This window comes from Dasypus novemcinctus, chromosome 20 (genome assembly GCF_030445035.2).
Source record: "Dasypus novemcinctus isolate mDasNov1 chromosome 20, mDasNov1.1.hap2, whole genome shotgun sequence".
Lineage (NCBI taxonomy): Eukaryota > Metazoa > Chordata > Mammalia > Cingulata > Dasypodidae > Dasypus > Dasypus novemcinctus.
This window is the reverse complement of record NC_080692.1, coordinates 4684933-4706692: the sequence shown is the minus strand read 5'-3', so window position 1 is coordinate 4706692 and position 21760 is coordinate 4684933. Positions and strand designations below refer to the sequence as shown.

The 21760-nt window shown below is 44.9% G+C and overlaps 1 protein-coding gene across 3 annotated transcripts in view; it reads right to left on the bottom strand.

Moving 5' to 3' along the window:
• Nucleotides 1-21760, bottom strand: part of FAM171A1 (family with sequence similarity 171 member A1) — a 154029-nt gene that overhangs the window by 72391 nt on the left and 59878 nt on the right. For all 3 annotated transcript variants that reach the window (XM_071210053.1, XM_058282367.2, XM_071210054.1), the window contains exon 2: nt 1429-1656. Coding sequence is in view for 1 of the 3 variants with exons in the window: in XM_058282367.2 (XP_058138350.1) it covers nt 1429-1656 (228 nt within the window). In the remaining 2 variants the exon portion in view is untranslated. The remainder of the gene's footprint in view (nt 1-1428; nt 1657-21760) is intronic.

The following is a 21760-nucleotide window of genomic DNA, read 5'->3' as shown; positions in this document are numbered from 1 at the left end:
CGCAGAACCGGAGCAGCCCGGCAGCACCCCGACCCCGCTCGCTAGACTGCTTCTGTGTCTGCCTCCCTCACCCAACTGGCCGCACGGGGGCAAGGTCTGTGTCTTGAGACCTGTAGTCTGGTGATACGGACAGCACCGGGCATGCAGGAGGTGCTTAGTGGCTTTAAACTGAACTAACAAGGATTCTGGGAACCAAGGTAGATAGCGGAGCTCCGTAAAGAGAGAACCCTCTCAGGCACGGCTGCACACAGCTCCCGCAGCTCCCCGAGCTGGCAGGTGCCGCCCAGCCGAGCGTGCCTCTGTGCCGCGGCGGGCACGAGCATGGGCGTGGGTGACTTGCAGGCACAACGCTAGGGGCCACACAGTTATTGAGCACCTGCTGTATTTCAGGCACTGGGATTCAGTTCATACATGTTAGCTAATTAAAAAAATTATTGTGTTAGCACATGCCTAACATAAAACTTGCCATTCTAACCATTTTGGGGCACACACTTCCGTGGCATTCGCTTCATTCACATGGTGCAGCCATCACCACCATCCCTTTCTGAACCTTCTCCATCACCCCAAACAGAAACTCTGACCATGAAGCAGTGACACCCCACCGCCCACTCCCGGCTCCTCATAACCTTAATCTACTTTCAGCCTCTATGAATAGTCTGCTTATTCTAGATTTTTCCTATCTGTGGAATGGCAGATTATTTGCCTTTAGCGTCTGACTCGTTTTGCTTAGCTTGCTGCTTCCAAGCCTGTTAGCTGATTTTTCATTGGGAATGCTCCACAGGGTGGGGTTAGCTCTGATTTACCGGGATTGACGTTGAAGCTGGAGGGGGATGACCGCAGATGGGGGTACAAACCCAGGAGGGCAGGTTTCTAAAGCTCACGCTCCCCCCGCCGTCCCGCAGCTCCTCCCCCCACCTCTCGGTCGCAGTCTCACTCACTGTGGGTCACCAGGGGCAGGCACGAAGGAGAGCCGTTCCCAGTCCAACCCCTCCCAAGCCTGATTTGTGTCAGGCCCCGTTCTTGGCCCTGTGGCAAGCAGAGGGCTTGGCGTGGTCAAACAAAAGGAGGGGGAAAGAGAAACACCCCTGCCATCCCTCTCCATCTTCCAGCTCTCCTGCGTGAGTGACGCACAGGGAAGCAGAGGGAAGCTCTGTCGGGGCACAGACCAGATCCCAAATGGAACAGACAGAACATTGGGAAACGAGCAGAACCCCTAAAGCGCTTGACTCCACTGTGAGTGGGTAAGAAGGTGGGACCCCACCCGGCTCAGGCAGACTTTGAGCCCCACGTTCCTTCATGCAAGGGGCCCCCAGACACAAAGCACATAAATAAATATTTTATGGAACATCCAACACTTGGGTAGTCTGGGTCTGACTCCAGCACCAGCCTGTACCATAAGCTCAGAACAAAGAGCTAAGAATGCCTCACCAGGCAGTCGGACTGGCTTCCACGGGGCAGAGTTTGGCACGTAGGCCTGCTTGGAGGCGGTGACCGTCAGCTGACTGCCCCGCTTGTACTGGAACGTGACGAAGGCGACGCCATCTGTCCCTGAGGTGCCGGAAGCCACGGGGACCTGGCTGGTGAAAACCTCAATGAGCGCGTCCGAGACGGGCTGGTGGGTGCTGGCGTCGCTGACCTGCACCTTCAGAGTCACCTCTGGAGGAAGGAAAAAACCACAGAGAACAGCCGGAAATGTCAACAGCGATTCTGCTATAAGGTGACAGGAGCATATGAAGACAATCTGCGTGTCCCCAAAATATGAATTATTTTAACCAAGGAAATTTTCTTAGAGATCCCTTTTCACGTCACATGGTTTTATATTTTCTTCAAAACCACTGCCATCCCAAACCACTTTCCTCTTCATTCCTCTCTGCTCACAAAAACAAGTAACCAGGAAAGCCCCTCCCTTAGAGACTCTGTATAACAAAAAACGCGCCTCACATCCTTCCCAGAATTGCCAGTGAACACAGCAAAGGCTGCAACCAGAAAGGCACTACAGGTGCTGAGTTTTGCAGCCTGTCCTTCAAAAACCCTGGTAGACAGGGATCTAAGGGACCCAGGGTCTCTGTGCTGGCCATCTGGAAGATCAGGCTGAAAAATATTAAAACATATCTTTAAAGAGAAAAGCCCAAAGAATGGGGCAAGAGAAGACTAGAAGAAATCTAAAGCAAAAGGTGGAAGGGATAGAGGAAGTTGAGTTAGTAAGAATGGCCAAACAAGCAAGCAGAGACTCAACGTGAGAACTAGACAGAACAAATCAAAATTTAAAAATTAAAATGCAATGGATGATTTTCATTTATCTATGCAATAGATTTTTACTGAGCTCTTCCTCTGTGCCTAGAATACTGAGTAACTGTGTACAATTACAGCATTGAAGAAAACAGATAACTGAGTGACCACGAGTGAGGAAACAGGCTAGAGCTATGTCTAGGGGGTCGCTTGATACAGCCACAAAGGAGCTCTCTTGAACATCATGTGCAAAGGCCCAGGGGCATGAAAAAGCATGTTCATTCATTGCAGAACCTGGGAAAGATTCCGAAGAGCTGGATGCAGAATTGGAGGAGAAGGTGCAGCGAGAGGCAGGGAGGCAGAGGCAGGTGGGGAGCAAATCAGTCAGGATTACCAGTTGACCAAAAGGTCTATTCTTTATCCTAAGGACAATGGAAGTGAAAACCACATCCGAGGTATATAAACATCTGCCTCTGTGTGGAGAATGGACTGGGAGAGGGACAAGGTGGAGACTGAGAACCCGGCTAGCAGGAAAGACGATGTGGACCAGGCGCGCCAGGCAGTGGACACCAACGAAAGGACAGTACGGAGGAGATGCCTCCTGCTCCACGGAGCCCTTCTGTGGGGGCATGAAGGGCAGCAGAGGGGGCCATGGCACGAGGCCAACCGGCCACCCACAGGCCTCAGATCTGAAAACCCTGCGGGTAGTTGGGGTAGGGAGGTGGGACAAGGAGGGGAGGGATGTGGGACAACCAGGGGCTCTGGTTCACCACTGCTGAGGATACCTGAAGGGGATAGGAAGGGGCTACATGAACTCTGGGTGTGAACACCAGCTCCACCCAGCACTGGCCATGTGGCCTTGGGCAGGTACTCCGCCTCCGCGGGCCTCAGTTTCCTCATCTGCAAACCGGGGGCAAGAGCGTTATCTCACCAGAGACAGCTGCACATTAGGCTGGTCAGAGTGAGTCCTCCGTAGACGCAGGCGGCTATGTATATTCCTCCAATTGTGAGGCTGGAAAGTACTCAAAACTATAGGGTTTGAGGATGCCAGGGATGGGACACCGACAAGGGAGCTGAGGCAGAAAGTGGCTAGAGAAATGGGCCAAGAATGTCCTCTGGTTTGAGAAACCCCACCTCGTAAGCTGTCAACAGCCCACCCTCTGACACTAAAGGAAACTTCCCAGGACTGCACCTCCCAGCTGCACCCCCCAGACTGACTCAACACATTCTGACTGGATAACTGCTGAGGGCAGCTGGAGAACCCCGCGCCTGGCTCCTATAGATCCGCTCCAGAGAAATCTGTCCAAACTTCTACAAAGAAGGACCGAACGGCAGTCACTAACACGGCCCCTTCCTGCCAGTGAGGGGAAAACGAGTAAGGAGAGGGAGAAAATTAACACCGTGAAAACCAAGAGCATGATATGACAGAATAGATTGTACCCATTTCCTCCAACTTGAGTCATCTTTAAAATATTTCTTATTATAGCAACATATAAACAACTCAAAATTTCCCACTTTAATCACCTTCAAGTGTACATATGCGCAATGTTGTGCCGCCATCACCACCAGCCATTACCCTAAACCTCTCATCACCCATACCAGAAAGCCTGTGCCCCTTCCCCTTGCCACCTCCCTGGCCTCTGGTAGGTCCTGCAATCTATTTTGTCTCTAAGAATTTGCTTATTCTAGGAATTTCATTTATGCGAGATCAAACAATACTTGTCTTTTTGAGTCTGGATTAGCATGATCTTAATGCAGACTTGCAGGATATACCATGCACAAGCATTTTCTTTTTAACTAGTTCTTCCTCCACCTCGGTGGTATGCTAAATTATGCCATAAATTAGTTCAGCTTTCATTAATGTTCACATACCAGAATCCTCTAGAGTTGGGCAAGTGGGAGGGTGGCTTTTGTAGGGCTACACAGATAACGTATGTAATTTTATGGTAATGTAACATTCAGTAACAATTGGGATCACAAGTTTTCTGCCTTCTTTTCCTTGTCTGCTGACGAGGCTGCAGCAGCTGAAATTTGGAAAAAGCTAAAGGATTCATGAATCAACAGAGAAAAAAAGAGTTCTACTATAGCAACACCCTAGCTTCTCCCACTTGACTTTCTTCTAAGACAATATGGGAAGCTAGTTTATGTTCTGCAATTATCTACTATGAAAGACATTACTTAGCTACTTCTTTTGGAGTGACAGGATGTGGGAAACTGTCAACATGGTTAGGGAATTATTATGGACCACTGGGGTATCATTGTTATAGAGCAACACTTAGGATTCGATTACCCGTTCGGCAACAGGCAAAATCATTCCTACGGAATGACGACCAGGAGAGCAATCTGATGTCTAGGCACCACTATTTGCTAACACTACTGGCATTTTCCAGATAAGAGGACGAGCCAGCAAACGGCCTCAAGAGATAAACATGCATGAAGCTGTGCTGCATTTCCTCCTTGGTCAGTGGGGGCTAAGCGTCCTGCTAAGCTGGGACCCTCATAGCCACCCTCAAGCCTGGGCATGGGTCTTTCCTCCCCACCCTGCACAACCGTCATCGAATTCTGCTGATTTTGATTCCAAAGTATGTGTCTCAAAACACAGTTTCCCCATCCTTTTTCCTTCTTCTTTTTTTAGTTCTTCTCTTTTTAAAAAATGTCACACTAAAAAAATATAAGAGGTCCCCACATACCCCCCACCCTCCTCACCCCCCTCCTCCCACATCAACAACCTCTTTCATCATCGTGGCACATTCACTGCATTTGGTGAAGACATTTTGGAGCACTGCTGCACCCCATGGATAATGGTGTACATTGTAGTTTACACTCTCCCCCAGTCCACCCAGTGGGCCATGGCAGGACATACAATGTCCAGCATCTGTCCCTGCAGCACCACCCAGGACAACTCCAAGTCCTGAAAATGCCCCCACATCATCTCTCTGTTCCAGGCCCTCGTCATCCCTCACCCACAGGGCTGCTCTGCCCGGTGTCCTCCTTCCACGCGGGAGCCAGGGGGATGTCTGCACATACTGGTCTGGTCATTCTGGTCTCTCCCCAGGCCCTCCGAGCTCCCTGCCACACCTACAGCAGGGGCAGCAGCTCCCCCTGGCTGGTCGCCCGAGTCTGTTCCATGAGCTGCGGCTGTTTTTCACATGTTTAAATGGTTGGGGGAAGAAATCATAAGAATAATAATATTTCATGTCTCATGAAAATGCTCAGAAATTCTCAATTCAGTGTCCATCAATAAAGCTTTATTGGTACCAAGCCACCCCCAGGCATTTGCTATGGCCTGTGCTGCGGTGGGGGGGTTCAGTCGTAGTGAGACACCACCTGGCCCGCACAGCTAAAATGTTACGACTGGCCCGTGTGGACCAGTGTGCTGACCTCAGATCCTGCGGAGGTGCCCAGGGCCCTCAGCGATCCCAACACTGTTGTGCTCGCACCCCCTGTTCCTTGCCTCCCACTGCTGCTTCTCATCTTTGCAGAGAACGTCTCTCTACGTTACCTTCATTCTGCTAATTCTGGTTCATTCTCTAAAAGTCTCAGCAAGGTTTATCCAGTCAACTGCTCAGGACTCACCAGCCCCTCCTCAAATCGGGTTAGAGGTGCCTCATCTTTGTTTCCGTGAGCTCCTCTCTGGGTGCTGACTGATGCTGCTCCTTCTCACTCCCACGTCAGCCAACAAGCGTCCCGGGCTACTGCTGGGACTGAATCACGTCCTCCGCCAAAGGCAAGCCCGGGTCCCAGTCCCAGCACTTGGCTGTGAACCCATTTGTGGACAGGACCTTTGGAGGTGTTGTTGGTTAAGACGTGCCCAAACTGAGTGAGGCGGGCCTCCACCAGCAGGGCTGACGTCCTTACAAGCAAAGGAAAGTGGACGCGTAAGAAAAGCCACGGAAGCAGCTGGAAGCCCCAGGAGCCCAGAGGAGAAAGGAGATGCTGCCAAGTGCATCACCATGGGATGGAAAAGCCGAGGACCCCAAAGCTTGCCGGCCAGCACTAAATGACCGACCCCAGGAGGAGGCGAGCCTTCTAGCCTCTGAAACCACGAGCCAGTCAATTCCTGTTGTGAAGCCCACCCATTGCATGGTGTGTGTTTCAGCAACTGAGACACTAAAACAGTTACTATGTGGGTATACAGTGGTGATTAAACAAGACACAGTTCCTACGCCGAGGAACTTCAGTTTTAGATCCTAAAATAATAAAAAACTGAAAATAAATACCAAAGCATAATTAAGAGTTTGGAGAAGTTCCCCGAAGGAATGTGGGGTTCTCTAAGAGAGCAGATGGGGTAGGGGTACACCTACTTCCAAGAGGGTGGCTGGGGCAGCCTTTCCAAGGAAGTTTTCAGGCCTGAAGGAAACACAGGAGCCAGGGAGACCTGGCTGCTCACACTGAAGGAAAACCAAGGCTTGGAGCTCAGGTGGAAGCCCCCATGCCTGAAGGTCTAGCCCACCTACTTACCACTCTTTAAAGAATCTGGTGTGACCTGTGAGCCCTTCACGAGTTGGGGGTCTCATTTCTAAAATTCATTTATAACCCCCAGGCTGGTACCCAGGGCCAGCTGGGATTCAGTAAAAGTCATTGGGAAATGACTGAATGCTGGAGCAAAACTAACCCTCTTCTAACGTCAGCAGTCCCTGCTGGGCATTTCAGTTTAAGCTTAGGTGAAACGGCTTCCCATCCTATTACAGACTCTCATCTCAGAACCTGAGTCAAGACGCCAGGGCACCCAAATGGCTCAATGATCTCCCAAGGAAAACCTACCCAAGCACGACTGCAGGAATCACGCCTCATCTAGCAGGCCTCCCGGAGAGACCTTCGCCCATGGCGATCTGCAGACCCCGTGTGACGCTCTGCCTTCGGTTCCCACACTTCCTCCCATTCAAGAACCTGCTTTGTGCAGAGTGTGCCCTCACCTGGCATGCTCCGCCCAGACACCCCTCCACCTGGCAAACTCCCGCACCTCCAGCCTGCGCAAATGTCACCTCCTCACTGTGGCCTCTACTGCCCACTCGTTTTCAAAAAATATTTATTAGGGAAATTTACAGCATATGTAAAAGTAGGGAAAAAAAGAGAACTAGGAATCTCCCTGCACTCATAAACAAGTTTTAACTATCATAAACTTTTTAACATTTTTTCATCTATTTCTCCCCACCCCCTCCCCATTTTTCTTTGTTGCTCTTGTTTTGTATTGTTTGTGTGTTTGTGTGTTTTCTGGAGCATTTTGAAGCAAATCCCAGGCATCATATTACTTCCAAATAAATATTTCCGTTTACAACTCAACAAAATTACGAATTTTAAAAAATACAACTGTCATAATCATATCCAAGTATCAATCCCATTATATCATCTAATACTCAGCATGTGTTCAATTTTCTGATTGTCTAAAACATTTTTTTTCACAATTCTGACCATCCTATCTAAAATGTCGACGCCGACCCCACTTGTACTTCCAATATTAACCTTCACTGTTTTTTCTTTTATCCATGATACTTATCAGTTCTAACATGTTAAAATTCTCACTCTACCAGAATATAAGCTTTGAGAGAGCTATTTTGTCTGTCTCTTTTTTCTCCTTCATTCAAGTATCCCAACCTAAGTGCTTGACACATAGTAGGTACTCAATAAATACATTTTATGAATCATTAAAATGAATCACAAATAGGGCTTTCTAGATATCATCTAATATATGGCCTAAGTATCCCTGTTATTTTTTGCAACTTACTTCTTATTCGTTGTTGTTTGAAAGAGATGCCATCAAAATTCATTGAAAAGCATTCATCAGCTCTATGATTGATAACTAATTAATAGCAATTAATTCACTGGAACCAGAAACTGATTAACTGTAATTAATCGTAATTAACCAGAAAACATTTGGTGATCAGCTACTGTATGCCTGGATGCACTGTGGGGGATTAATAAAAGAAGGGGGGAAAAAAGATATGGCCCTCACTTTCAAGGAGTTTACAGTTTTGTAGGGAAGAAGTAAAATCAACCCATGTGAAACAATTAGCCAAAGAGCTCATTTTTACTTGGTAGGACAGAGTGAAAAATAGAGCAAAGAAAAGACTATTTAAGTCTGGAGTTTAAGAACAAAAGCTAAGAAACAAAAAGGAGCTGGCAGCATCTAGGAAGGGCATCTGCAGTGTTTACAACGCGGACTGTGCGAGCTCTGCGGAGCTGGAACGGGCGTCAGCTCTCAGGGTGATCCTGGGTAGATACTGGCCCGGATGATGGTTTTTGGAGTTCACTGGGACCACCCTTCTTGGAGATGAACACTGAAGCGAGCAGGAAGGATGGTTAGTATGGGAAGACGAGAGACACAGAGGATCTGTCAGGCTTGGCGGCCACCCCTTGCGTCTTCTGAACACCCTTCCTCCATCCAAAGCATGTTCCCACATCATGCTTTCTGCTTCCCATAGAAGACAGAAACTAGTTTCCCCAGCCCTCCTCACGGCTAAGATGCAGCTGAACTCTGGCTCTGCAAATGCCATGTTCTTGTCTTGGGTTTTGATTGGAAGGCAGCAATGTAAGGAGGCAGTGCTTTCTCTGGACGAAGGAACCCCGGAAGAGGCCCGTGGTTTGGGGGCTGCGGCACGGGCTGTCCTTTTCCATGATTCAGAGCTCCTTTGCTCGTGGCAAACGTGAAGTTTGGCTCTATGGGTGCAAATGAGTCCATTTTAAGTGGTACAAAGAGCATCTGCTTTGTGGGCAGAAAACTAAACGTTATCTTTTAGTCCAATATCGTCTTTTAGTCATTTCGTTTTTATCTGCCATGGACTTAAAATTAAATGCAATAAATTGTTAGCTTGAGAGAAGGTACCCCTGAGCAGTAAGTTCAAAGCAAACAATGATAAGGACAAGAGGAAAAAATTATGATGCATAAATCACAAATGATGGTTTACACCCTTGCTTATTTTTCTATAAATGACATTTACTTATGTTATAACTTCTCATCCAAACTCCAAAAGCAACATTTTCGATCTCTCTCTTAAAAACACATGGGGCCGTGGAATTCTCCAGAACACAGAGCCCCTTGTTCTCTGCTGGGAACAGAGCACGGAGAACATCTTCCCCCTGCTATTGAGCATCCTACACGTCTCACATCTGTTCTGAGACACTCTGGCTCTGTCTTGGAAGGGGAAGGAAGTTCTGGACTCAAGCGCTGTGTGTGTTTTGGTCCTCAGGGGCCCTGCAGAAAGCAGGTCCCCTTCCACTGGGAGAGGAAGCACAGGCTCCACCCCAAGCCCCCCGCCCGGTAACCTCAGGGCGAGCAGCTGGAAGGAAAGGCGCTCTGCTGAGTCCCCAGCACTGTGATTCGCTATATTTAACCCAAATTCAGGGCAGTTACCATGGTTTTTCATCTCTTAAATGAAACAATAGGAGGTTACTTGATCATTTAAAAACATTTCTCCAAATGAGAGGTTATATTTAAAGTGCTACCAGTGGAGAGATTTCACCCCCGTGCTACCCGGTGCTACCATTTCACAGCATCGGTGTGTGTGGAATGTCTTCATGTAGCAACCTGTATGTACATTCTAGAACGTGGAGGGGCAACTTTCCACCTAATCATTTTATTTTTTTTTATACATATAAAAAGTTAAATTTACTTTCTAATTTGATACAACTAGAATGCATTCCTGTGACATCCTAGAATGTCTGTAGGGTTAAGGGGCAACTTTCTACCTAAGTATTCTGTTTTTTTTAATAAACATTAAAGCTTAATTTTACTTTTGAATCTGACCCAACTAGAATGCTCTTCTTTTTTATTTTTTTGTTTATTTTTCTCCCCTTCTCCTCCATTGTCTGTTCTCTTTGTCCATTTGCTGTGTGTTCTGTGCCCACTTGCATTCCTGTCAGTGGCACTGGGAATCTGTGTCTCTTTTTGTTACATCATCTTGCTGTGTCATCTGTGTGTACGGCGCCACTCCTGGACAGGCTGTGCTTTTTTTGTGCAGAGTGGCTCTCCTTGTGGGGCGCACTCCTTGCACATGGGGCTCCCCTACATGGGGGACACCCCTGTGTGTCCCGGCACTCCTTGAGTGCATCAGCACTGCGCAGGGGCCAGCTCACCACATGGGTCAGGAGGCCCTGGGTTTGATCCCTGGACCTCCCATGTGGTAGGCGGACACTCTATTGGTTGAGCCAAATCCGCTTCCCTAGAATGCTCTTTTGTTACAGAATTTTTCTGTAATTAATTTTCTCCAGTCTTACATGGTGAATTTGGGTAGAACTTTATATTGTTCAATTTTATTTTCTTCTCAAAGTCTAATGAATCATGTCCTCCAAGCAAATTATATATTTTTTTAAAAATAGGTAATATTGCTCAATAAAAATTTGCTAAAATGTACCCTTTCCAGGACTCCTTCACATCCAGTTTCCACCTGCACTAAAGTCTTTGGCAATCCTTGTGCGCATTTCACTCTAAAAGTACTCTTCAATACGGCGTTCTTCTGCGAAGACCAAGACTTCTGCTCTGTCACCAGTAGAGAAAGGATACGTGTGGGAAGATCTGCCAGGCTTTGGAGGCTTCCCAGTCCACTGATCTGCCCCTCTGCCCTTCTGCTCTTGCTGGTACCAAGGACTGCCCTTGGTAAAGGCAATTCTTTAAAACCTCTCGACTGTGACATCTCACTGTCTCACTTCGCTGCCACACCCTGGGAACTTTAAATGCCACGTTATACTCTTTCGTGCTCCACAATCTGAGACTCCTGAAAAGAGAGCTATGAGGTAGGCTCAACCATTACAGCTTCATTATGGAATAAGGAAGACAAGAGATGGGTGCTGGCCACGTGACCTGCTGTTACTGGCTGTCCACCATCTAGAGGGCACGTGCTTTGTTTGAATAACAAATCAATTTTATTAATACATATTAATAAACATACAATTCATCCAAAGTTTACAATTGATGGTATTTGCTATAATCACATAAGTTGTGCATTCATCACTTTGATCATTATTACAGCATTTTCATTATTTCAATAATAATAATAAACATAAAACAGAAAAATCAGAAACATCCTCCTCTCTCCATCCCTCTTGTGCTTCCCCCACTGTACACAGCTGCTGTTTCTGGCTATTCTATCCAAAGTGTATAATCAATGGCTTTTAGTATAATCACAGTGTCGTACATTCATCATCTCAAAAATTTTAGAACAATTACTCCAAAAAGAATGACTCCATACCCCTTAGCATTGCTTCCTCAGATTTACATAACCATTAATCTCCTATCTTCTTTATAAATTGATTTATATGTACCTTTTATATAAATGGAATCATACAATATGTAGTACTCTGTCCGGTCTCCTTCACTTAGTATAATGTTTGTGTTTTTTTTGTCTGATATTAACATTTTGTACTATTGACTTACATTTGTTCAGTTTCAAAGAAAAACAGTCTTATATATGCAATTCTACCCATATTCACATTGCATATAATATTTTTATATTTCACATTATTTAGTTCACAATAGGGCAATCATACTGTATTTGTCCTCTTGTGTCTGGCTTACTTCACTCAACATAATGTCCTCCAGGTTCCTCCATGCTGTCACGTTTCATGACTTCATTTCTTCTTACCACTGTATAATATTCCATTCTGTGTATACTACACAATTTGTTTATCCATTCCTCAGTTGATGGACATTGGAGCTGTTTCCAGCTTTTGGCAATCATGAGTCATGCTGCTATGAACGTCAGTGAGCAGATGTCTGTTCGTGTCGCTGCTCTCAGTTCTTCTGAGTAGTATCTAGCAATGATATTGCTGTGTCCCACAGCAAGTCCGTATTCAGCTTCCTTAGGAACTGCCGAATAGTCTCACAGCGGCTGCACCATTCTACATTCCCACCAACAGTGAGTAAGCATTCCTATTTCTCCACCTCCTCTCGAACTTTTACGGTTTTCTAACTTTTTCATAGCGGCCAGTCTAATAGGTGAGAAATGATATCTCACTGTAGTTTTGATTTGCATTTCCCTAATCGCTAGTGATGTTGAACATTTTTTCATGTGTTTCTTCATGGAGGGCATGTGCTTTGAGCTCTTTCTCCCTCGCAGTCTCAGAGTCCCAAGAGGTCCTGGCACCACAGACTCTCCCTGGCCCTGTCTCTCCCATACATAAACTCCGTCTCAGCAGGGCCAAGGGGATCTGGGGGCAATCAGCGGGCTTTTCCCCTCTCCATATGAAATCTGAAGATCATTCCATTAGCAGTACTTTCTAACAAGCATCAAGGAGAATGCAAAACATTGAAAAAACACAATGGAAAGTATCCACTGAGGTACAGCAATTAAAGCCATTCGGATATACACATCGAGACATACACTGAATTAATTTTCTTCCCTTCACTTTCAACACTCTATAATGGAAATAGAAAATGTAATATTCAACTACCAAGTTCTCTTACATCTTTTGGGCAAAGGACCCTTTCAGTTCCTGTCAACCCATTCACCAGTAGGTTAAGCAGCAGAAGTCATTCTCTGTTCAGCACCTGGCACAAATGAGACTTTCTGGGGCTAACACCACAGGCAGTTAGGCTGTAAGAACAACTACAGAGTTATTACATTCCAAGCGGTGATTTTGACAAACTACTGCTGGATTTACCTGCAGTAACTGTACAACTTACATATATAAAGGAGTGTTCACAGCAAAATTAACAACAATGTCCTCATGATCTCACCCAAAAAACATAGTTATCTCATGAGATACATATCTGACAGCAAACTGAACTGACACAATCCCAATCCTTACAGGGTACCAGGAATCATGTGTTGCTTTAAAGTATTATATGAAATATGCTTACTTATCTAGGGGGAAAGTTCTCTAAAAATATTCAAACCAACTGAATATATTGACTGTTCGAAAAAAATAAGAATTGAAGCAGTTATTGAATACCAAAAAGGTATTTAATAAGGCTAGAAAAATCTGTGGTCCCATCTTTTAAGAACTGTCTGAAAGAATCAATGTTCATGTAAACCTAACAATATCCTTGATATCATGAGATATGGTAAGGCATATGATGACCATAACATGGAAATGTAAATACTGTAAGTACAGTTTACTTCACAACAGTGGGTAGTGTTCACTGTTGAAAAAGAGAGCTCCGATGCTGAAATATTGTGGGAGAGCACACACATGGATCTGTAAGGAAATCCCTACCAGAAACCACCTTAAAATGCTTTCGTTTTCTTGGGTGTTTTAAAACATTCACAAAAGCAGAAAATCCCCGTAAGAGGATCTGGGAGAATCTGGGAACTGCTAAGTTAATGAGCAATATTAAGCATGTCTATAAAATTAACTTTCACACCTTAGCCAAGCTTCAAAGAACTGCTGGAAGGTGCTGGTGGAGAGGCTGCCAGGAGAAGAGTTAGGACTGGAGGGGAAAATCCTGCATGTGTTTGTGCGTGTTTCCAGATCGACCTGTTTCTACCGATATATGTATACACATTTTTACCAGTTTTTGTTTAGTGATAGGCCAAGAGCAAAAAAAGTACATGGCACTTATTTTGAATACAGCAGGTTCAAGACTTTTATTGTTAATTTTTAGCAAGACATTTTTCTCTCTGGAAGAGACCACTTAGAAACTGTTACGTAGGAGCTAGCAATGAGGAAGCTCCATCACAGACTACTTTTAGAATTGAAAAATAGGGGGTGGTGGTGGGGAAGGAAGGTGACGGAGCATCCTGGAAGGCCGTGAATGGCCCAAGTGCCTGAAGCTCTTGGACACTTGTAGGATTGTAAGAGAAAGGGAAAAGTATTTGAAACAGCCGTCAGTCAGTGAATGCAGTGATGACATTTCAAATACATGCTTACGCTTCCAAAGAAAGAACTATTTAACAAGTGACACTGGACAGAATATTTTCATAATATATTTTTTGCTGTTTCAGAAGAAACAAATAGTTTAGGACCTGTTGGGGTCTTCATTATGAATATTGATAACTACTGGGGAGCGTGCAAAGAATGCACGCTTTATAGCCACGTAGTATGGGGTTTGCTTCCAGAGTCTGCATTTATTAGTTGGGTGGTCTTGGGCAGTTCCATCAGCTTCCCTGAACCTCCATAAAATAGGGCTATCAACTGCCTGGAAATCACTGCAGGATTTGAAGGGCGGTCTGGTGATGACATTTCCAAGGTGTCTGACAGCACAGGGTAGTGCTACCTGGTCTTGTCTCCTTGCAAGCATCCCACTCACGTTACTTGTTTAACTGAAATCTCAAATCCACCACCACCACTGCCGCCTCTCCAAGAGTTTCCCAATGAAAGACAACTAAAAATGGAAAGACAACTTGCGAGCCTATGTTTGAGTCTCAGCTCTACCACTTACTTGTTGTGTAACTGGGTAAGTTGCTTAATGCCCTTAATCAGAGTTCCCTCATCTATAAAACTGGGAAAAATAATAACCTAATTATAATAACAATCCCTATAATAATCTCACAATAATCTCATAAACTATAGTGAGACAGCAAGTAAAAAGTGCTTAGCATAGGGCCCGGCATACAATGAGGGTTGAATAACTACTAGTGATTTTTATTGTTAGCTTATTCCTTCCTTGATTTGATTCCTTAATGAGGATCATCAGTGTCTACAGAAAGGTTACAAAAGACCTCCTAGAAACATTCACGGAGGAAGCTGATCATGACTGGCTAGAAGGCAGGGAAGAGTTCTTTTGTTCACACCCATCATCAGCAATTCCCAAGGGCCTTGAAAGCTGGAGAATAGCAGAAGCCTCTTATGGTAGCTTGATGACATCCTGATTTGAACCTTTTCTTAGCCTCAAAACTGTGAGATAAATTCCCGTTGTTTAAGCCAACCCATTGCATGGTATTAGTTTTGGCAGACAGGAAACTAAAATACAACTGTTGGGAATAATTCTCCATGGGTCTCTTGTGTATGTGCACATCTTCTGGGCTATTTTTTTTCAATGATGTTTGCTATAGTGAACAGCCTTGCAAGAAGAGATATTATCTCTCCTTATAGCAAAAGGGAGGCATGCTTGCTTACTGCCTACTATAAAAGATTCAGGTTCCCTACGCTAAGTGTTTCTCTTCTGTAACACAACTCACTGAATATTCAGATATCCCCTGGTCTTCTCTGCATTGCTCTATGGGAGTTGGGGCTCAGAGAACTGAAGCAAGAATGCTGATATTCTGGCTATTTCTGTTGCTGTGAGTAATGAACAGTCCTTAATCTCTGACGCAGAAGTTTCATGTCTTCTACCAGCATCCATAAACTGAGCAGGCTAGTAAGCAGGACAAAATCTCAGTCCTGCACAGCCCCCGACAGCCACTAAAGAACTCCAGGAAATATGAAGTCACAGAAGTAGGAAAGGACTGGACTAGGGTCCTAGGGGAAAGTGCAGGAGGCCTAGGAGAGGGTGCAGGAGAAATGACAGAGATAGGACAGCTCCAGCTTTGGGCTAATGATTTTTGGCTTGTGAAGGTTCCTTTTTACTGGTGGATTTTCAAATTTTTAAATAACCGTCTGTCAGAAACTGCCCAGGTCTCCTTCTTCTCTTGGCAATTCTAACCAGTCCTGTTCCTCATAGCCAGACCTACTGTCACCCACCAGCCACTCTGCTCTCTAGTATAACATGGTCATTCTAGTATGTTCCACAAGGGCCCAGTCTTCACCATAGGACAGCAGAAAGCAGCAGTAGAATCCAAGTGTTTTCTACTTTAAGCATTAGTGGTGTTTTGTTTGTTTTTGAATCACCGTTTTACACCTTAAGTGTTGCAAAACCTCATTTAGGGGGAAATGGATGTGGCTTAACCAATTGGGCTTCTATCTACAATATAGGAGGTCCATGGTTCAATGCCCAGGGCCTCCAGGTGAGGGCAAACTGGCCCACGTGGCAAGCTGGCCCACACGGAGTGCCAGCCTGTGTGGGAAAGCCGCCCCATGCAGGGGTGCTGGCCGATGCGGAGAGCTGGCGCAGCAAGACGACACAACAAGAGACACAGAGGAGAAAAAATAAGACCCCATAGCAGAACAGGGAGTTGAGGTGGCACAAGAGAGTAATCGCCTCTCCCCCACTCTGCAAGGTCCCAGGGTTCGTTCCTGGAGACGCCTAATAAGAATACAAGCAGAAGCAGAAACAGAGGAACACACAGTGAATGGACAGAGAGAGCAGACAACAGGGAAAATGGGAGGGAGGGGGGAGAAATAAATAAAACAAATCTTAAAAAAAAAAACTCATTTAGGTCATTCAGCAATGACTGAAAGGTAGAATCTAAAGTATGTGATAATTAGCTTGCCAGTGGCTATTCATTTTGCAATTTAAAAATGTACATTTGCTTAGTAAAGAAGACTTCTGCCTTATGTTTGAATACTGTATTAATGAGAGCAGCGTAAACTATGCTCACTCTTGTGTGTTACAAAACCTTATATTTTCATTAATACAAATATTTATGAAATCTGATTTATAGTTTCTAAGAAATTATTATTTAAAGATTTTTTTCTCTCCTTCCTCCCCTTCCCTGTCTATCCCTCTCCCCCCGCCCCAACATTGTCTGTTCTCTGTATCCATTTGCTGTGTGTTCTTCTGTGTCCACTTGCATTCTTGTCAGTGGCACAAGGAATCTGTGTCTCTTTTTGTTGCGTCGTCTTGCTGTGTCAGCTCTCTATGTGTGTGGAACCATTCCTGGGCAGACTGCACTTTTTTTGTGCTGGGCGGCTCTCCTTGAGGGGCGTACTCCTTGCGCGTGGGGCTCCCCTACGCGGGAGACACCCCTGTGTGGCACGGCACTCCTTGTGCGCATCAGCACTGCGCATGGGCCAGCTCCACACGGGCCAGGAGGCCCTGGGTTTGAACCCTGGACCTTCTATGTGGTAGGCGGATGCTCTACCAGCTGAGCCAAATTCGCTTCCCGGAAATTACTTTTCACAACACAATTTAAATTTCCTTTCTCTTCTGAGGGGGAAATTTCTGACTATTCTAAACAATAAAACACTAATTTTTGTGATTTCTTTCCATGGTTGATACCATTTAAGTTTATAGAACAGTACTTAATTTGTGTCATATGGGATTAACCCATCACCTTTTAAATTTTTTAACTCATGTACTGTCAATAACGTCAACAAAGGGATTCTATTTTCCTCTTTTGCATGGAAAAATAAGTTTCACATTCTTTAACACTGCCAACTTCAGGAATAATTCTACAACGTGAGTAGATTTGAAGACAAACGTGGAGATGCCCCCGCCCCCAGGCTGCAGCACAGAAGGCCTACCATAGTCTATCTTTTACGTGCAAACATCAATGCTACTTCTAGCTCTCCCTCATGGAGACATTATCACATGTCACCTTTCGAGCGGGTCACAGATGTACACTCTACCCTGAATCTTCAGCTGGCTCCAAACAAGAACTCAGTCATCACAGGAGAGGAGGGCCAAGGAGTGTGTCCCAGAGAGAGCTGGTCGCCCAAGCAGGTAGGAAGCCAAGCACTGGCAGCAGAGCCCACACGTGAAGGAGCTTCGTGCCGCTTCCAGAGCTCTCCCTGCACTTCAGCACTCAGAGGGGGCCAGGCCACGCCAAGGAACACAGAGGCAGCTCCCAGGATGCCCGTGCACCTTCCCACCAGGAACGTGAACTCGGAGAAACTGGGAACGGGGAAAATGTTGGAGGAGGCGTCAGAGGCTCCAAGCCCACAAGGAAGAAGCAATGGGCTGCTGGCGGTGCTTGGTGTACCTCTAACCCCTTGTTTCCTCGTTGAGAAGCTTGAGAGTCCCATTCAAGGTTATAGCTAGTTCTTAGTTCAGATCGGTGAGCAGGGGACTCAGCTTTTCCTGACTGAGCATAAACCATGAGCAGAGCACACTGAAGAACTAGCTATATTTATACCTGCCACCAGGAAGAACTAAAGGTTTAAACTGCGAGAATGAACAGAAGCTCTATATCACGGAGAGAGGAGCAAATGCCTTGTCAGGGAAACATGATGGAGGGTTCAGTATTCAACCTGGTGAGCCTCTATGCTACCTTCCAGGTTCTAGACCTTCTTAAAACCACCAAAGGCTTCAGGGCGTTGAATGAGAAATCACGACTTCCCACAGCTGAACATCAGTGAAGATTTTTGAGCAGGGCAGTGATGCAAAATGGACTGCAGCAGGGAGAGACAGCTGCTGGCTGAATTGCTGACCCTCTCCACACGGGTAAGGGCAAAGCCTGGCAGACGCTCTAACTGTTGGTCTGGTCCCAAAATACCCCTAGGGCAAGATCTGTTTGCACCCATAGTAATGTGCAAAGGACCCGCCCGTGCAGATCATAAATCAGTGTGTACCCTGACAGTTAGATCCTTGGTATCGTTTTAGTTCCAGGATGATTGAATGTACATTTCTGGCTGCAACTGACCATTATCTTCACACTCAGGAGCACATTTGTCAGAATTACTTGATTCAAAAGATTTTAAGTGATGGATCTACGTTCACATGCTTCACTGAGGTTGTGGCAGGGGAAGTATTTTGGGTTCCCCTTTGAAAAAGTCACATTAAAATCATGCAGAGAAGAAATATTTAAATCATCCTCTCGTCAATACCAGTAAATTTAAAGTCATTTATGCAGGTTGTTTTTTTTAGCATTAGATTTTCTTTTTCAATGACTGTCAAGGCCATCCAATTTGTGGTGAAGATTCTCAAGGACAACTCCAACCATATAATGGAGAGCAGTGGCTAAAACCGCCTCCTCAACACAACCATCTGCACACAGAGAACCTGCAGTGACTTCTGGGTTCACAGTTAGGTCATACCTGCCTTCTCTCCTGGACCTGAATCCAGCAAACATCCGTCCTGGTTTTAGCACAAGTGCCAGACCAAGCTTCCTCGCACTTGGCTTTCCATCTTGCCACAAACCCAAACCGCAGGATCCTCCAGGGCCGCCTCTTTCTGTGGTTTTGGGTTGTTCCATTTTAGGAGTGCTGCTACTAACTCAGTCCCAGGGAACCCGTGATCTTACCTCCTGCCTCCATGTGCTGACCCAGGAAGGGAAGGACGACATGCTCCACCCAGCCTCAATAGGGCAGACACTTTAAAGTGTTCTTCAGGGAGTTGTGAATGAGCACAAATTCCACAATGACCCACTTGCCTGCCACATGCATGGACCAGGTGGGGGCTGAAGCCCTGACCTTGTTGGAGCACGTATGCGGCTCTAACAAGCTGAGCTAATGGGCCACACGCAGGATTAAACAGTTAAGACTTTAAGTCAGGAAGAGAACTGGGGAAAACCCAAGAAATGTGAATATATTATTTCAAGATAGGTCCTTTCCAATCAACCAACCAGTAAATAATAAGAGCTTATTTAGCAGACAGCAGGCACTGTGGGTAAATGAAAACTTACTTCTAGTTATTAGAAAATATTGAACACTTTTGTAATTCTCATGCTGTCCTTATCCACACATTAATCTTTCAAAATCTGTGGTTGTTATGTACACAATTCAGAGGCAGAACATTTATACTCCACTTCCAAGTGAGTGTCTATACATAATCAGAGTGCACTGAATTTACTCAAGAAGGGTGCATACTGGAATAGCAGAAAGCAAAACTGTTACCTCATTGTGAAAGTTAATAAAAGCTGGGGGAGGTTCTAAAGAGAAAGTCTTATAAATAGACAAACATCTGTTAACATTTAGTTTTTAAAAGCAGAAAGCTAGGTTTTAAAGATTCAGACACGTTATCTCCATAAAGTCTGTTTGGATCCATATTTCTATAAATAACTGCTCTGGTTTTTCAACTTAAATAAAAAAAATCTTACCACAAACTGCTATTTCTTATTGCAAGCCTGATCCTACTTCATATTTTGAACATTCAGTTTTCTCGCTTATTTCCACAATTACGCAATTTGTAAACAACAAATTAACAGATGTATAAAAGTTAAACACGAATACAATGCAAATTAAGAGTAAGCAGAATTCTTTTTTATCTTATTTTATTATATCACATATTTCCTAAAGTGTCCAATATTCAAATTAAGCCGAATATATGCTCACAACTCGCAATTTAAAAGTTCCTTAAAGCAAACCACAGTATTCACAGTCTCAAATGATAATTGCCCAAGTTTAAATTGAGATACTCAATAGTATGTGAATTTGAATCCACAAAGAAAACACTTAGCAAAATACTTGCAGGGGAAGAATCTAATCATACCTAACTTCTAAAGGCTTGCTTTAGGATTTGAAGGAAATCTACATTTCCTATGCCTTATTTTCTGCATGAAAAACAAATTATTAATAAAAAACACAGATAAATATTGTGAATATTTAATGTGGAAAACTTTCAGTGACCATCAAAGTATTTTTACTTAATGATTGATGAATTTTCAATTCAGAGAAGAGAAGAACACAGAGCTATGTTTAGTTTCTAAACTCTCAGCTCAGATTTTGCAGGGTTCTGTGCTTGTATTTGAGGAACAGATATGAGCTATCTTTTGGACCTACAACCTACCAGCCTGATGTAAGAGATGGTTGGACTTAACTAGCTAATTATATCTGAGTGCAAAATTTTCCATCTGGCCCTGAAAGACCAAATGTGCAAAAGAATGACCAGTATCCTGGGCCTGTTGCAATCGCTGCATGGGGCATGCATGGGTCCAGGCAAAAAGGTGGTGAGGGAGGAGCTCAGTGGGAAAGAGTAACATAAAAGTGATTGTGAGATATTACAGCTGCCACGTAACTATCACACAGGTTCTGTCATTTGATCTTTATAATGATCTTGTGATCTGAGCTAAGTGGCTACCCATATACACTTCCCGAGCCTGGCTTCTTAATTTTTTTTAGGAGGTATCAAGTTTTGAACCCAGGACCCTGTACATGGGAGGCAGGCACTCAACCACCGAGTTAAACCCATTTGCCCTGGGCCCTGCTTTTAACACTGTTACAGCCCAACATTTTTCGCCCAATCTCCCCTAACAACACAACTTTACAACTATTGCCTGTCTTTTCAAAAAGGAGCCACTTGGAGTCTACACGTTTCTCCTTTAAAAGACTGAGCAGGCTTTTGTATTTTTATAAGCCCAACAGGAGACACACATAAATATATATGCTTTCTGTGCCAGAAACGTAGTATTTCAAAATTTCCATCTGTATTTAGCATTTCAATTAAATGGAAAGGAGGGAGAAAGCCGGGAAAAAACCAAATGCATATTCTCTTTTAATTATTTTTGACCCACTTTTCTGTACAAGTAGGTAAAGGCATTTAAAGGCTCTGTGGGGTCTGTGTGAAAGAACCTTTGCCTTCTTAATGCAAAGTTTAAAGTAGGATTTCTACTTTAAACAAATCCGCTCTCCCTCCTGCCCTAAAAATGAATAGTAAGTCCAATGAACCAGAGAGTAGGTGTTGCAACTGTGCTGAGGCTCAGGGCCCAGCTGGCACGTGGACAGTACAGAGATTCAAGTCTCCTGAGTATACACCAACCCCAGAGCCAACCACAGCTTCAGTAAAAGTGACAGAAGACGCATGTATAGAGAGGTCACATCTGAGGCCAACTCCATCACATTCAGGAGCACAAATTCCAAAGTCAGGCCCACTGGCAAGGCACTGAACTCCAGAGCCGTC